General features: G+C 41.8%; 1 protein-coding gene across 1 annotated transcript in view; it reads right to left on the bottom strand.

The window, feature by feature from the left end:
• Positions 1-18,751, bottom strand: part of LOC119728943 — a 288,712-nt gene that overhangs the window by 249,592 nt on the left and 20,369 nt on the right. The window contains exons 3-5 of the mRNA XM_038201391.1: positions 11,676-11,777; positions 10,873-10,950; positions 10,238-10,330 (exon numbers count right to left, since the gene is read on the bottom strand). Coding sequence (XP_038057319.1) covers positions 10,238-10,330; positions 10,873-10,950; positions 11,676-11,777 — 273 coding nt within the window. The remainder of the gene's footprint in view (positions 1-10,237; positions 10,331-10,872; positions 10,951-11,675; positions 11,778-18,751) is intronic.

Below are 18,751 nucleotides of genomic sequence, written 5' to 3'. Positions count from 1 at the left end.
TGAACAGAACAAGTTCACAGCATCGTGCACTTGACTGCACTTTTTGTGTGTGTAAAGTCAAACAACGAGGTTTTAAACATCACAGATTGAGATTATAGGCTATTTCAAACAAGAGCTTTATTTTTCCTTAAAAAAAAACAGGCACAGTTGGGGATTGGCTGACAAACAATTCCGTACAGCCAACACCCCCCCCCCCCCAAAAGCTCAAATTTCTTTCATACTTTGGTTTAATAACGAAAACATGTCCCAACATATATTGATGATTTCAAAAAATTCAGAAGATGTTTCAATAAAATTAGACCAGGTTTCAGAACATCTGCAGGTCCCTCAAGAAAATACTGACATCCAGAATATTTGAAAATAAAACTACCCATGACATTTTAACTCAAATATATCAACAACTTGGTGCAACAGGTGGATTTTTTTTCTCTCAAGAAGAGTCACCAGCAAAAAGTCAGGCACATCAAACCACATGAAACTTTGGTGGAATTTAATCCGTTTACAACCTTGGCTTTCTGACCAAGGTGAGACTTAACCAACATTAATTCACAAGTGACATTCAATCAGTCAGTCAGTCAGTCAGGTAGGTACAAAAAAAAACTATAGCCTGGCCCTCTGGGACCAGCACAAACCTCAACACAATATACTTTGTGGACGTTACAAGGCTAGATGAAACAATATCCTGAAACTACATGTACATGTACATTGTAATACTAGCAGAAAGTGGTTATAGGCACAGGATTAACCTTACACAAGTTACAGCTCTGAAAATAAATTTCCCCTTTAGAAAAAATCAGGGTTTAAATATATAAAGGAAAACATTTTGGGGGAGAAAAAAAGACAAGCCTGCCATTATTTCTCATCGACTTTGGTATTCAGAAAAAGCCAAGCCCTATTTGCCAGAAAACTGGCACACGAGTTCCATAATTACACACAGCCTTTTTCTGCCATCCATTCAGCGAATACAATCCAACTTTTATTCTTCTCGGTGGATATTCTTCTCGTTAAATCCCACTCATGCAGAGCCTGCGAGAGGCTTTTAATTCTCCAACATCAACTCAGCCATGACAAAAAATAACTACATGTATTCCAGATATTATTTGTGCAGCAATTTGTTTTGTCAACGCAATTTACCATAAAGGCAATACATTTTACTGGGGAGAACTTGTAAACTTGCACAATTACATCAAACCAAACAAACAAATCTATCAGGACCCCTAAGCAAACTTTCTACTGTCTTCTTTTTGTTGTTGCTGTTGGTGTTGTTGTTGTTGAGGGTTAGGTACAATGTACTTACTCTTTTCAATGGTCCACCGGTGCGGCTGACGTTTGTGACCCCGCGAGTGGTGCGCGTGGTCACAACTCTCCGTGACTGCTGGGAAGATTGCTGCGACGACGCGCGCGAGTTGGCGTTGGATCTGTACGACATGACTGCAGGCGACTATGCTCTCCGTACGCACAACCGCAATAGCAAATCAAACTATCCAACGGAACTTGCAAACTTTCCGACTCCTTCAAAAAATACCTCTCGCTTACAAAAAAAAACTTTCTAAAACTCCCAACTTGGACAGACCATCCAGTCTGATCTCTCCACTTCCAATACCATTCCCTCAGCTCTACAAAAAGTCCGGGTACTAGACTTCAGGGGGGCAGAGCCAAGTTGAACGGGATAACTTTCAACCGAGCTCCTGCCTGACCGGTAGTCAGACCCAGAGTGGAGTCCAACCCACTGTCACACCGGCTCTTTAAAAAATGTCAGTCTATTGTTGCTGTGCCACGTCATGAAACAGAAAAAAAAATAAATGAAAGGTGTGTTTCAAGGCCTACTGTGGCAACCGGCGGAACAAAAAGCTTACCTGTGTGGGGCGACATTCAGCCATGCCTGAATGGTCCGACCATCCACGCTTGTTAAAGCTTCAGTTTATAAAGCACTCATATCAAGACCTATTAGGGGGCAACGTGCACCGATGGGTAGAGTTACAAGTGAACTTCGAGTGCTGCTGCTAAAAAAAAAACTTAAACCAGGGACCTTGCCGCTTGTTTTCATTCACAGTTTGGGCAGGGTTTGACCTTCGCCATTGTTGATCTGACCCCAGCCGCATTGTTATGCTAAACACCTTTCTTGGCCGACTGGCAGACATTGCCATGACAAGTGTGGGGTTTCTTTTGGACAAACAAAAAATTCCTGGGAAATTCTCAAGGTGCCCCAGAGCTTCCCATGGTATCCAAACAAGAATATCAAGTGGTTTTTTTTTTTTTTTTTTTAAAGCGAATTTCCTAGCTGATAATGGTTCATGATACGTGTATGAGAGTCTTGGAGGTGGAGTATTCGCAAACACTGCAATGTTTGGGAATACTGAGCAAGATTAAACAAAAAACAAAATTCCCAGATAAGGGAATTCCAGGTTAATAAATGCATATAAGCTGAATATTATTTTTAATCTTTAACAGAAAATTCAATTTGAAATACTTTTTCTATCAATGAATGGATTTTATAAACTTAAGTGTTACATTTTGACTTAAAGGGAATATACAACATTTGCAAACATCAAAAAATAAAACTACCAAGTTTTAACGAAATACCTTACTAAGATGTTGGTAAATGACAGTCTAAAGCATCCTGTAAAATTATGGCACCTGGTGTGAAGTCATTTTCAAGAAAATGGTATTTTTGTATATACATTTCCAACGGTGGTCGGCCAACCACCGTTGGAAAACCTAACTATTTTTCAACTACTGCTCCAACTTTACACTTTTTTCAGTCCAAATTTTGTTTGCTATTGGTTACATGTTCATGAACGGGTGCAGGCCAGCTAGACTGGTTCCCTTACCTTACAATTTTCCGGCATCAATAAATTGATCCATTTTTTCTTTAGTGGAGTCAAGGAACCAGACTACTTGAACATTTTTGTTTTTCTTGGTTTTTCCAGCATTTTCGAACACAAAACTTCAAACATGTCAGTGTAACAATATTTGATCTATTATACTAACCCCTCAAAAAGTTCATTTCTGAAAATTACAGCAAAAGCCAATGATGTACATTCCCTTTAAGGGTACAGGTATATGGAAATTTTCATAAATTTCTAACCATATATTTATTTACACAGCAAATATAAACCCGAACAAACTATTCTGAAAATGTTCAGCCATGTTACTTGTCTCTGGTCACTATGTTGTTGTTAATTTTTAAGACTTTATTGGGAAGTTGGATTTCTTTCTGGTTTCCTTCAAAATATACCATACACAAAGTACATGTTTATATCCACGCTTGTCAAGCACAGTATGTAAATGGTAATTATGGGCACACCCACTTTTCGAAATTATAAACAGTCCGTCTTCGAATAAGACTCTTTTTTTTTCAAATAAACCACAAATTAGAAAAACTGACTTGGCGCATTGTAATCAATTTTAAGTTGAACAAAGAAGTTGACTGGAGCGGGGTTTGAACCTGTGACATCCGGATTGCCATTCCTGCACTCTATACCACTGAGCTATCCAGCCCTACACTGAACATGTACATGTATGTGCCGGTATGTTGTTGGGGGTTCCCCATCAGTTTGTCAATGACTTTGTTCAAGGGGCACTTAAGTCAGATCCCGTATATATGCCATTTAGCCGGGGATTACCCCCGAAGTCACGATGCTGGCAACATCAGTTTCACCAATGCTGAAAACCTTTTTTGATAGGCTAGCGGGATGCCACGCTTTGCGCGGCACTAATGTATATCTTTGACCTCAATTTCCATGTTGACCCCAAGTGGGCGTGGTAAACCTTGGTGAAGCAATTTTGCCACATTTTTCATCATCAACGTTATGTTTTGCGTAAAAGCGATACATTTTGGAGTATTTTCATAGAGATAACGTTTGTAAGGCCAAAAAAAAAAAATATTCGGTCTTTGGTCAGACCAAAGTTCCGGAATTGACGCGGCCACACGGCTTTTTCTTCTTTTTTTTTTGGCTTTTTTTTCTTTTTTTCTTCAAGCTTGGATTGTACAGACAAGGTAGGGTACTACTTTGCTTTTTTGGTGTCCTCATGTGCATTGGTGTCCTCCATAATTTGCCTTGGTAATGTCGATCATTTGCCTTGGTGCAATTTCCCATTCCTTGGTGCTCTTTGGTAAAAAAATTTGAGGAGGTGCGGAAATAGAGGACGCTGTTGGAGCTACCGCGGAACATTTTGGAAAAAAAAAAGATCGACGCGCATGATTAAAATCAACGCGCGCGCTGACCAGAGACCGACTTATTTTTTTTTTTGGCCTAATATGAAGCTTTTCAAAGACTGAAAGAAACAAATTTGCCAAAAAAACACAACAAAACAAATTTGTCACATGCCAACCGTGACTTCAGAGGACAGTGAAATCGGAACACGGGCCCTGCATACACTGGATATCTCTCCATTAAACCCTTGCATTTCCGCACACTCCTTAGGCCTCCTACAAAAAAGTGACACACAGACACCAGACAGACAGACAGACCGACATCAGACAGACAGCGTAGGATATATTAGTATAGGACTTTCTGAAATTGGACTTTCTGCTAATTGGCATATTAGCACCCTGGAACAGATTCAAAAGTCAAGTGGCTCTGATAAGCAGTACCTTATATGTTTTCTTTTTTAATTGTGTAAAGAAACGCACCACCTGCAGGGCAACGGATAAGAAAAGCGCTCGCGATAAGACAAAATAGACCAATCCAAAGTCGCATCATTGTCACAGAGGTTACTTAGGATCACCTTGTAATACGGTAACTTGGATGACCAAAGTTTATATGAGGGTTTTTCAAAATTTCTTTCATGAACTTTGGACAAAAGAAATTGAATGAAATCGTCGTCATTAACCACCAAATGATCTTAACCTGTTTCACCTTCCTGGTGATTAATCAGTCGCGCCGTCACCAGATAATGAGCTTCTTTCAATGACTTGCACATTGGAATCACTATTAAACAAACAATAGATTTAACAATTGTTGACTGGTGTGATGTGGGATACGCGCCCCGAGGGAAATAAGATATCAAGCATAAAACTGCAGGCCTCAATTATGCACTGGTTTAAAGATACGGTAATAGGGGCCTAATGACACTAAACTCCCGGTGCAATTGACCTATCGCGGTAGAATCGCGTTAGAATCACGTCAACGCAGCTTGTGAAATATTGTCCAATAACATGATAAACACAAATGGATGCGGAACGCGCAAAATCTGAGACAAACATAACTTACATTACAAATTAATATACCGGTAGGGTTGTCTAAGGGGCGTGGCTAACTCGCAAACGGCAATAGGTCAATCATTCCTTCTGGCATGATGTCAATTTGAAGGAAACAACAAAAGAAGGTCCTTTCCAAAGATTTGTCATGTGACACATTTTTGGAAGTTTTCGTGAATCCGCCGCCCTGCTTTGTGATTTGTGTTTAGTTCGCCATTGGGCGAATCCGTGAATGGGTGACAACCAGCTGAACGAGTATCATGTCGCGAATGCTGATTTCAGGATTTTGTCATGAGAGGGCGCAATTCACAATTTGACTCGGCAACTCTGGATATACTGAAATTGCGATCCAGAATATATTTGATTTGTTGTACAGCATTCATAGAACTAAAACTTCATCAGGTTAGTTATTAAGCATCTGCTTTTAGATTTTGAGCACTTTTGTTGGTTCAACCGAAAAAAATGCACAAATTACAAATGATCTACCGGTACCCTAACTTTAAAGTAAAAGCACAGATACAATGTAATGTCACAATAGGGTCCCTATACGCAGTGATTAAAGCAAGTTTCTGGACAAAAGGGGGGAAAAAAGTGTTAAAACTTATGTCTGAGTTTTGAGGAATCGCTTTGAAAGTAATTTTGAAGAAATACCGCAGGGTTATTGTGCAATCCAAATGCTCAAGGCTAACATTGATCTTGCATGATAATAAAAAGCTTTCATATAATACAAAGCACGTCAGCCAGCATTGTGTTGATACAGTCAAACTGACAAACCACAATTCATTCGCTGCTTTCCATGACTTCACTTTACAACAATTTCATAATTCACGTCGCAACAAACGATACCTGCAAATTGTCCAATCTCCCCCCCCCCCCCCCCCGACACCTCAGGTTTTCTTTTGTACAAGAGGTCGACGCTGCACGTGCAAAGTGAACAAAGGTTGTTAACCCAGATCTAGAAGCCTGAAGGGTATTGTCAAGCCAGTCTAGAATTTCACAGCTCTACGATTATGCGCCTAAATTATATCAAATAGAGATTTTTCACTTTTGTTGAGACTTCTGTGGCATTTTAGGGTTGGGCCTGTGAATAGAAAACTCTCCATTTATAACTTGACAATGCTCTGTGCGTGCCCCTGAACACGTTGGTCAGAGCGGTTGATGAATTAGAGTGTAACACAGTAAAAGGAACAAAAGGGGTAACTTCAATGAGTCTGCATTCCATCATCATCAGGAGTTCCTCCTTTTTTTTTTGCAGACAAGTCTGCATACTGGTATTTGCTCATAATTTAGTATCAATTGATGGAAGACATGCGCCGTGCATAAGACATGTCAACCTCGTAAAAGCTGATCGTAATTAAGTTGGTCTAAGGGGTGTACCGTAGGTAGTCATCTGAGTCAAAGTTTTGGCCAATAGTGAGCCTTGAGCAAGTCTATTTCAGACTAGGCAAGCTGGTAAAGCTGGTAGCCAAGTTATTTGATCTAGGGGGTCTACATGAAGGTAGTCATCGGAGTCAAAGTTTTGGGCCACGGTAAGGCTTGAGCAAGTCTATTTCAGACAAGGCAAGCTGGTAAAGCTGGTAGCAGAGCAATTTGGTCCAGGGGTCTACATGTAGAACGTCATCTGAGTCAAAGTTTTGGGCCACGGTAAGGCTTGAGCAAGTCTATTTCAGACTAGGCAAGCTGGTACAGCTGGTAGCAGAGTTATTTAGTCTAGGGGGTCTACATGAAGGTAGTCATCGGAGTCAAAGTTTTGGGCCATGGTGAGGCTTGAGCAAGTCTATTTCAGACTAGGCGAGCTGGTGCAGCTGGTAGCCAAGTTATTTGGTCCAGGAGGTCTACATGTAGGGCATCATCAGAGTCAAAGTTTTGGGCCACGGTAAGGCTTGAGCAAGTCTATTTCAGACTAGGCGAGCTGGTGCAGCTGGTAGCCAAGTTATTTGGTCCAGGAGGTCTACATGTAGGGCATCATCAGAGTCAAAGTTTTGGGCCACGGTAAGGCTTGAGCAAGTCTATTTCAGACTAGGCAAGCTGGTACAGCTGGTAGCCAAGTTATTTGGTCTAGGGGGTCTACATGAAGGTAGTCATCGGAGTCAAAGTTTTGGGCCACGGTAAGGCTTGAGCAAGTCTATTTCAGACTAGGCAAGCTGGTAAAAGCTGGTAGCAGACCAATTTGGTCTAGGGGGTCTACATGAAGGTAGTCATTGGAGTCAATTTTTTGCGCCATCATGGCGAGGCTTGAGCAAGTCTATTTCAGACTCGGCAAGCTGGTAAAGCTAGTAGCACACCAATTTGCTCTGGGGGTCTACAATGTACACATGTAGGTACTAGGTAGTCATACGAGTCGAAGGTTTGGGCCATGGTGCGGCTTGAGCAAGTCCATTTCAGACTAAGCAAGCTGGTAAAGCTGGTAGCAGACCAATCTGGTCCAGGGGGTCTACCAGTACATGTAGGTCATCTGAGTCAAATTTGTGGGTCATGACAAGCCTTTGGCAAGTCCTATTCACAATCAGTGGCAATCAGTCAGTGAGTAGGGTTGTGCATTTAAAGCTACAGTCCATCATTTGCAGCTATCCAAAAAGCAAACTGACGTAATTGTTGTTGAAAAAACATACTTGGTTGAAAAATAGTAAGGGGACTAAGAAATCAACGAAATAAGGTCTTTCCAACGGTGCATCTTTTTGGGGGGAGGGGGTTCTTAATCAAAAAATGCCTGAAGAGTAAGGGTGTTGTTGGTTCTGGGTTTTTTGGGGGAGGGAAGGGGAAGGGGTAGGGTTGGGGGTAGGGTTTGGTTGGAAGAGGGCCATCAGTTACCAAGTTCTTCTCAATGAAAAAAAAGTCTGATGTTCGTTAGCCTTCAACAACTTCCAAAACTCGAACCGTACACATGTATGCAATCATTCCTTATATAGCTACTTCACACAAAAAAACAAATTATTTAATCACTGAACACTCCATCCACACAAAAAAAACACTTTCTCTACGAGTCAAACAATTTTCCCTGGCAACTTCCAAGGGCAGAGCGCCATTGTTGGCACAGTACCAACTATTGCCACGGAAACATCCCATTCAGTGAATGGAGAAAACCGCATCTGTTGCCAGGGCGACACCCATCAACAATCACAGCAAAGTGAGGAATGTCAAACCCAAGTGACTCTCGGATGAGAATAGACGTTCCGTTATTTTTTTTTTTTTCGCATGACGAGACTTGCATAAACAACGGAGTGAAACCACCAAAGTTGATTTCTTGAACTGAGTGGAGCTAGTTTCTTTAGCTCCACAATGCTTTGTATGCATGGCCGGAACACCTTCAAACAACGCGACAATCCATGTTTTGTGGACCTTTCGGCAGAGAAAACAGCTGGGCTGTGTGGAAAGAAAACAAGGCCCGGCCTCGGCCCAACTCGCCCCCTTTTCAGAGAGGCTCCCCAAAACCTGCCGTGGGAATAGTTGAGGCTTGGGGAACAGACGCAGAAACAACGAATAAGTTTCTGGGCTTCGACACAATCCAACCGCGGCTGGAAAGGTCTTCCAAACAAGAAATCTGGTACCTCTCCGAGGCTAAACACACTTGTGCAGGGTCTCAACCAAAAAGGGGGGGGGGGGAGGCTGGTGATGAGAAATTCATGAATGAGTAAGATCGTAAACTTGGAAAATTTCCAGTAAATTTTGGAATCTATCCCGTTTTCATTCATTCACTTTGTAGCCGAGAATAAACTTGTGCTAATAGTAACATGAAGGCCCTCGTAATGACAAATTTCTACGCTGAGGAAAGTTAAGCAAAGTAGTGTCTTGTAAGTTTTGTTCTCTGAAGGAAAAACAATGTTGTATATTAATCTTTGGGGCGAGACAAACTTTTAAGTTTATCCAAGAAGTTAACCATGCACATTGGCTAAAACTTCTCTGTTGTTTACGCAAGAAAAAAATGCTTGCTGTAAAGAAAACGGGAATTTCCAATTCTCGCTGACCCTCCAAAGTTTCTTCTAAGGCCAAAAAAAAAAAATACTCTGTCTCTGGTCAGACCAAAGTTCCGGAATTGATGCGGCGACGCGGGTTTTTTTTTTTTTCAAGCTTGGATTGTACAAACAAGGTGGGGTACTATTTTGCTTTTTTTGGTGTCCTCATGTACATTGGTGTCCTCCATAATTTGCTCTGGTGCAATTTCCCATTCCTTGGTGCCCTTTGGTAAAAAAATTTGAGGAGGTGCGGCAATAGAGGGCGCTTTTGGAGCTACCGCAGAACATTTTGGGGAAAAAAAAGGTTGACGCGCATGATTAAAATCGGCGCGCGCGCTGACCAGAGACCGACTATTTTTGGGGGGGGGGCCTAAAAGAAAAAAATTCGAAGGCAAATTGCTTAATGGACAACTTCTCATTTACTTTACTTGGCTATGACCAGCAATTACACATGCAGACTGCAGCTATGGCTGCGGTTTCAACCACTGCCAATGCACTAGTGTGTTATTCCGAGCCATAGCCATGTAATTTGGACGCGGCTCAAGCCTCATCCCTACTCATGGAAGAAATCAAAGATGGCCACCATACAGCTGGGGCGTATTTGAAACCCCAATCTCGATGACCCGCGAACAGTGTTCTCTGGTTGCCGATTACGACCGCTCAAGTGCACGTGAAGTGCAGCTGGGCGAAAATTCAAGACGGCAGCCGCTGCATTAAAATGCCGAATGAAAAGAAGGGACAATTAATTGAATTAATTCGAAAATAAGTGAAATACCGGAACAGCTATAAAATTCGGCAAAGACAAGGCTGACAAGCCCACTCTATAACCACGTACAATTTTATTTAAAAAAATTAAACGCAAGTTCCGGTAGGGGCCCAAGTCTGCCATCTTTGTTCTTGACGTTCTTCATCTACTCCCAATAAGTGGGGAATGAGAATCTTGTTCGCGAACACCATTTGCGTGTTGGTTCTTGTCATTCAAAACCCTGTTCTTGTGTTCATTCAACCGAGAACAGGGTTTCGAATACGCCCATGAGGTCTGTTAATTAACGGTGTTAGTGTTACTGAAAGTAAGACTGACCTGGAAGTGGAGAATGATGGTCCAGATGAGGCCCAGGGTCAACTTGCTGTTGCCGTCAACGATGTCAACATTCCCAATGTTCACCACATACACCTAGGATTTGAGAAAATCTAATTATAGAAAGCAGGCAGGCATAATCTTCAAATTGCACTTGTAATGGGCTTTTATCTGCTTCTGTCGATAGGAAATGAAAGAGAGTCTTTTGCAATACCCCTTGAGAACTTGTACGTCGTAGGTTCGATTCCAACAGCAGTCAATTTTCCTAACTTTTTTTTCTAGTTCAGCAGTCCTAGGGCATTTGAGTGTCTGTGGTTCAATCCCAACCATATTCTTCTTTAACATTCATTGGGCATTTGTATGTCACAGGTTCGATTCCCAATGCGGTCTATTGTCCCTACTTTCTTTTACTACTTTGTTACTCCTTGGGCATTCATACACGTATGTAAGATATTTGATTTCAACCACGGCCAATATTCTTAATCTTTTTTTTTGTACGGGAGCACTCTTACTGCATTCATTTGTCACAGGTTTGAATCGACGCATGGTCAAGTTGCCCATTTTTTCTTCAGCATTCTTACATTACATGACATTCGTTTGTCATAGGTTCGATTCCAACCACTGACAATTGTCTTTACCTTTTTCTTCTTCAGCACTGCTAGGGCGTTCTCCACATTCTGCAGACGGTGGAGTCTCAACTTGCCACGTTCCTGGGGCTGTAGGAATCACAATTTTAAAAAGGGTGTTTAGCAAACCGAACATGCAAATTGTGTATTTCTGTTCCATTTGGAAATTTCTTTGCTCCCTAGACCATTTCCCTCCCCCCCCCTCCCCTCCCCAGAAAAGTCCCTCATACACGGGAAATGTCCAACAAATTTGTGTAAAAGATATTGAAAAATAAAAGTTAGGAAAACAAATTTCAAAAACATAGAAAGTTCAATGGCCGATTCAAAAGCTACTAATGACCAATGTTGGGTATTCAAGAGATTGCTTTTTTTTGGGGGGGGGGGGGGGTGATTCTTTTTGTTTTGTTCATTTTGTCAATTTACGCCGACAGCTCTCAGCAACTTCAGGCCTGAACTACAGTTAACCATAGTTCGACTAACTTCACTTGAACGAAGGTTGGTCGGTTGGTTGGAGTTCTTCGGAACCAAACCATGGCGCACGGCTCCATTGCTGGTTAACAATAGCTGCCCACATCATCAAGCACCACGGGGACCCAGGACCAAGAAGTTTTGTGATGATGTTTTGACCAACATTTGAACAGAGGCGTTCGCATGTTGCTATTAGTGCGCAGGCGTAAGTTAAGTAAAAATTCAACCACTACCGGTAGTCGACTAATGGTCCTCACATCTGAACTCGCTCTTAGAGAAAAGGCCTTAACATGCAACAGACACGAAACCACCTGAAATCATGCATTAAAAGGCGGCTCAAGACTCACTATCTTGTCTCCTGTCAGGACCTCGAGCAGCGCGATCAGGCGACTCCCGTCCCGTAAATCCTTGTACAAATCATGCACGACAGACAATTGCTTGGATGGATGCTGTAACAGATGAGAAGACACAAGTCATAACAGTTAGATGGATAGATAAAAAATATATATTTTTCCACTTCAAAAATTTGAAATGACCTTGACAATACCAACAAACGAACAATCAGTAATGCTGAATAAAAATGGACAGGTAAAACAAGTCATTGCTCAGATTGATGTTAAAAGGCTTTCGCTTCGTGGGCCTGGAGCCCGGACCAAATCATAACATTTTTTTTCCTGTAACCATACCGCTGGTTGCAGAGTACCGTAGCAAATAAACTGCCATAGGCCTCAATGATAAATACCGGCGTACCGCCATTTCCCAAGATCGGAAAAGATACTCACAACTCTCCAAGGTGTTTGAGACACACATAAAAGTGAAGCTTACATTGTATTTCATTACCTTTCATTTTTCTTTCACTTTTTTTTTTTGGGGGGGGGGGTAATCCGATGACTTTTGGGAGAAAATTCCATCTAAAGACAATCACCCCTTAAACTAGTTCTTAATATGACTGTCACCAGTGCCTACAAGCATGATCTGACTGTTGGTGACAAGCCTGTGTATAAGTTATGGGAGGGGAAGTGGATTGACTTTTTGACTGTCTGTGACTGATCAAACCTTAGGAGCTGGTTTTAATTCCTCACCCTCCTATGCAAACATACATTCTGTGCAAAGTTGTCCTTTCAGTCAAAATCAATCAAGTGACTGTTTTTAACAGTTCCCAGTCTACATAAAGCAGGATTCACTGGCTGTGACTGTTTATGTATTACAGCTAAGTTATGTTTGACTGTAGGTGATTGACAAGCCAGCTGGGCTCACAACTTGCCTGCTTTGTCTGTTCGTGGTCTGTTGACTGACTTTGACTAGTCACATACTTGCCATATGATCTGACTGCTGGTGACTAGCCTGTGTTAAAAGCATAGCAGGGGAAGTGGATGGACATTTTGACTGTCTGTGACTGTTTAAATGGCACAAAGTTTCTAAGTGTTGAATCTGACCCTTAGCCATCTCCCTTTGAAAAGTTCTGGAACAGCTGAGGCGAACGAGGTATAAAATTTAATCCTTTTCTATTTTTAACTTCAAGTGTCTTGATTTCTTATAATTTTGTTTGTGAGGGAAGGATAAGGGTTGGGCAGGACTGATCCCTGCGGTTCTAGAGCTCAGTACATGAACCTGTACAAGCGCCCAACCCTGAATTATCCTAGGAAGAATGTGTGGTATTCCAAAGCATTCAAGTCGTCTTTTCTTCAGTTTGGCTCCAATGTTTTCTTTCCTTTTCTCTGCTTTACAATGAAAGGAAGGTCACTCTCTTCTTTTATTCCTGCTGATAAAAAAAGTCTCAGCTTGAGAAAATTATTTCCCAGGGACACACTCTAGAGAACAAACGATAACAAAGAACTAAACATGTACTACCAGGGAAAAAAAAATTGTTCCTCTTATAAAAACTTCAGAAAGTAGAAAGGATATCAAATGGGCTCCGTGGGCGAACTAGAGAGAGCGGCTTTTCTACCCAGTGGACGGACACACCACGTGCACGTACTGGTTCACAGGCATACAGCGTGAAGTGGCAATGACTAATTTCCGAATTTGCACAAAACCAAACCCCCCACACCCACCACGTCCCCCCCCCCCCTCCCCCACCCCAACCCCCCACCCCAACCCCCCACCCCAACCCCCCACCCCACCCTCCCGGCATAAAAAGCTGAATATGCCACTGGTTGGGTTCAACAAGTTTTTAACAACAATGAGATCTTGTGGGAGGAAGTTCCAACTGGATGTTTTAAGGAATGACCTTCAGACGTTTCTCACAAGCTTGGTAGAAGATGCAAATAATTTGAGAGATCGTTTGGTGGACGCTTTTACTGCCTCATATATATTGAACTTCAGGCCTTGGAAAGGCCTTTGTTAAGTTGTTCATCATTGTTACAGTCTAGACAACAACACAGAATAATACCCTCCAGGGGTTGGGCCTCACCCCCCAAAAGAAATTGACTATTGGTCTTGGACAAAAGAGTAAGACTGAACAAATAGTCCTTGTGGCAATGACCTGAGAATGGATAATCCTGCAGGTACAGATGTTTCAAAAAATGATGCCTTGTTGAGACCCGGGTATAATACGGAACAAAAGATTGTAAAGGGCTCCACAAGGCAATTCTAAAGGTGAATAGGTCTCCACAAGGAATTCACGAAAAATGGATTTTACTCAAAAACTAGGAATTTCCCAGGTATACTTATCGGTCGCAAATTAAAGTATTTTATGTAAGGGATAATTGGTCAGAATTTAAACCCAGGAAAGTAATTCGGGATAAAATAGGGGCATTTTGAAAATAGCTTTTGACCCTTTAACAAATTTGTTCACCAGAACTAAACAATGTCTCGACAAGGATACAAATTTGAGTATTTGGGTACCAGAACATGGAAAATGAATGAACCGTTTTCTAGCCAAATTTTTGTTTCTCATTTCTACACCCTCTGGTTTTAAGTTCTGTATTAAATGTGCCCAATTGGGCTGCAAAACGTGTTTCAAACGAAATGATGTTAATGGAAGAGCATACATCCACACAACCATCCTTTTAAAAATTGGCATTTTTGTGACATTCTTGCGAGAACGAAGTTTGGGGTCAGAATCTTTACTCTCGAAAATCGAGCTGCTGGGTACTACTGGTACTAGCTCCACCAGTGCATCGCATTATATGGGTTGGGGCTGTGTGTATTATGTGTCACATACATAAAACGTGTACCGTACACTGAATTGACAAGGCTGGAAATACGCATGCATATGCCACAAAATGTCTGCCGTGTCTGATGTAACAACCAGGTCTTTGTTTGTTCGTCTTTTTTCGGGAACGGTAAGACATTAGGTTATGTTTCCTTTCAACCAGACCTGTGAATTATAAGTCAAAAATCAGAAACATAAAATTTTTAGGAATTTCAGGCTGTAATGCCCCTTTAAAGTTGCAACCCGCAATAATCTTCTTTAAAGTTTTAGATTGCTGAGCATTTGATCCCATATTGTCAAACAGCTTCCCAGGAACCCATGCTATATGGTTTGGATAACTTCCGTTCTCGAGGCTGCAAGATCATAGGATTACTTCCTGAATTGTATCGACAACAAAAGCTTCAAGGATATAGTACACGTACAATGTGCAAACGTTCCTACTGAAGATGAAGTGTACAGTAAAATGAAAATACCGGTAGGGGAAATAGCTTCAACCTTCTTTTTTTTTTATAGTATGCCGGTAATTGATGATTGAGCCATTAAATCTTACAACGTAAGTTCATACTTTTGTAATACTTTTTCGGAGGAAATAATGTGGATATTAAAAGGAAATCCGATTAAATTTTTTTTTTTGTCCCGACTCGGAGAGTCCAGCCTATTGTCCTCTTACTGACTGAGCTGACTGACTGAGCTGACTGACTGAGCTGACTGACTGAGCTGACTGACTGAGCTTACTGACTGAGCTGACTCCCCGAGTTGACTGACTGAGCTGACTGACTGAGCTGGCTGACTGAGCTGACTGACTGAGCTGACTGACTCCCCTGACTGACTCCCCTGACTGACTCCCCTGACTGACTGTGCTGACTGACTGTGCTGACTGACTGCGCTGACTGACTGCGCTGACTGACTGAGCTGACTGACTGAGCTGATAAGACTGACTGAGCTGACAGACTGAGCTAACTGACTGAACTTACTGAACTGACTGCATCACCGAAAATAAACCATGTCCTTAACTGAGACCATATGGTCCAGTCTAGGCAAGTGCATTCTTACATGTAAATTCGTTAAACATTTTGGCTTTTCCGCAACACTGTGAAAAAAAAATGAAGGTGTACCATATTCTTCAAAGTCTTATAAATACATGTGGAGAACTACAAGCGTGATCAGGTTGAAACTTGGCGATATGTACAGACAGAGACATGTTAAAGGTATAAAAAATACTGCAGTGACATCATGATGATGTCATCATGTAATTTGTTTATGGAAGTTTGAATTAGGGAGACAAAATCCAAATCGAATTTTGCACCGAGATTAGGGTTTCAGTGTAGAAACTACAGGTAGATTTCAAGGAGAGCATCGAGGTCCCTGGATTTGTGAGTGATCCCAAACAGCCAGGGTATCGAGATGCACTTGATGGGGCCTTGGTCGGGTGGAAAAGCCCTATTGTACGAAGCTTGGGGTCCCATTAATGCACTGCAGTGCCCCGCAGACACCCCGGAAAATGCTTTTTCCCATGGGACAAGCTCGAACCAAACAACACTTTCGGTTTCACAATTAAAAAAAAAGGCGAAACTAGACCAAACCGGTGAGCACAATCACTCCAAGGGTGTCAAAGGCAAGCATCCTTGACTCGCGCTGGGTGAAGCTGGCAAAAGTTCTTTTGGCATTCGCGCAACTGAACCGTGCACGTTTAAAGGCCAGTTTTACTATCAAAGTGCCAGACACAGAAATTTCTTTTTGCCCATTACAAACGCTCTATTATGCATCAACTGTGGATAATTTCGTGATGTATTAAACTCACTCCATCCATCAAGTCAACTGCTTACAAGTTTGGGGTATTTTGGTACACATGTATTGGTAAACCAAAACTTTTGTCTGATGTGGAACACTTTTTTTTTTAATTGTTTTTGAGAGCATTGTTGTGGCACCATCCACCCTCTCTGGCTGGCAATTTCAACAAGGCCAGCGCGGCAGTCAAAGTAAATCAAGCGACTGTTTTTAACAGTTGAATTAATGCCCACTGCCTTCATAAAGCAGGATTGACTGGCTGTGATTGTTATGAAACCTGGTATAGCTATGCTCTGACTGTAGGTGATTGAGAAGCCAGCTGTGCCTGCCAGTCACCTGCTTTTGTCTGTTGATGGAATTTGACTGCCACAGTGCCTACAAGAAAGATGACTAGCCTTTGTAAAAGGCATGGCAGGGAACAGGATTGAATGGTTGACTGTCTGTGACTGATAAAAAAAAAGGAGGATTAAATTAACAGTCTGATTTTTGTAGAAACAATTTGTGTGCTTTGAAGCCCCTGGTGACTTTGAAATACACCATGGGCATAAATCCTGGGGTGACTCCCTCCCCTTTCTTTTTGATAAGGGGGGATGGACCATGATGATCCCCCACCCCACCCCAAAACCTGTTTTTTGGTGCTGGAAAAAAATCCTTTTGGTTGTGTGTGGTTGTGGAAAAACCAGTTTTGAATAAAGACAGGAGATTCCTTCCCCCCCCCCCTCCTTCCCAGCTAGATCCCCCCCTTCCCCAAGAACGTTAGGTGTACATGTAGTTTCAGGATTGAATGTGTCAACACTCCCCCCCCCCCCCCCCACCCCCGGTAGTTGACACAGATACATGTACGCCACTGAAATACAAATGATTTGGAAAATGATTCCTAGCTGTCAAGTTACAATTGCCACACAGATGAAGTGAAGGGAAAGATGTTTTTCTACAATATAAAAGTAAATTGACATTGTAGTCATTAAGAGTATACTTTTCCCCACAGCAAACTAAACTGTGTCTTCTGGTGCCAAAGCCTCAGGACTAGGAAATACAACACTACCCTGCAAGACTGGGCAACACCCCTCAAAACTGCTGCAACCACTCACAAGCAAGCATATATTTTTATCTTCCCAGTCAGCCAATCACAGGCTGCCATGTTGGGCAAGCCTCCTTCGCCATTCAAAGAGAAAGGCAGACCCGGTGACCCGAAACTAAGTTACTAACGTACGAGACGCCAGACCCAATTCAACCTGCACACTTGGGTTCCGGGGGAAAAAAAACAAGGTTTCTTTTTTTAATGGTACGTCTTTGTGAAGAAGTTTATTGTTCATGGTGAATACATGTACAAGAATACGATCCCAGTCCCAGACTAATGTGAAAGTTTTTCACTGATCACAGGGGGCCCATAATTTGCATCTAAATTAAGAAATGTCATTCCGATCGATCAACTGTACACACTTAAATGACACTCAACCATACAGGGTTTTTGTACAAAGGCCAGACAAGTTCAGACTGGATTTAACTTTGTTCAATTTATCATCCAGTTGACAGGAGGAGCAAAAGGCTGGCCCAAATAAGCTGTGGTACGATACTCTCCCCTTTACATGGTTTCTGCCTCTATCCAAGATAACTGATAAGGCATTCCATCCCAAGATTTTGGGGTGTCCTTTCTTTAAGGCATTCGATCCCAAGATTTTGGGGTGTCCTTTCTCCATGGAGAAATGTACGTGTACATCAATCATCATAATCTCTCTCATAGGACTCATAGGACACCATCTTCGCAGGAAAATTACAACTGTGTATCCAGCGCCAAGTGCGCAGTGTGCAAAATGTTCTAAACACCCGTGCGTGTTGCTCATCGTTTCTTCGAAAGTGGCACAGTCGAATACGCGTCACGAAAATATGACGCCCAAAATGCCGATGCACGTGGCAATCTGTTGGAAGTGAGAGACCTATTACAAGCTAAAGTAAATTGTGATGTGATTGTTGTCTTGACTTGTGCTCCACTCAATTCATTCGTGATTTGATTCATGATTTGACTAACAAGTTGACTTGTGATTGACCGTACATCAATTAACCTATGAAAAATGAGCACACTTTTGAAGATTGAGAAAAGCTCTCGAAGATAAAATATTACATAAAAGTGTACATTCCTGTGAAAAAAAAGAAACAAATCATTCTACCTCAAAATTACAGCTGGCCAAGGTTAAGTTAATACCTGATGAATCTACCGTACATGTAGCTAAAAAAAAAATCACTTCTGAACTTTATATTCAACTATACTGAAAAGTTTTTCAGACTGAACTCTACCTTACTTACTTTTCTTTGAACTCATTCTCCACTGTTACTTTGTTCAGTGGCCGTTTTACACCCTGCAGCTCCATAAAATTCCAATAAATTTTTCAAAGTCGGTCAGTGTCATTACCAACAACTTATAACATCCCCACATTAAACCAGATATTCAAACCACCTGTTGAACATAAAACGTCCAGT

Source organism: Patiria miniata, unplaced genomic scaffold (genome assembly GCF_015706575.1).
Source record: "Patiria miniata isolate m_02_andy unplaced genomic scaffold, ASM1570657v1 HiC_scaffold_20, whole genome shotgun sequence".
NCBI lineage: Eukaryota > Metazoa > Echinodermata > Asteroidea > Valvatida > Asterinidae > Patiria > Patiria miniata.
This window is presented reverse-complemented; position numbering and strand designations above follow the sequence as displayed.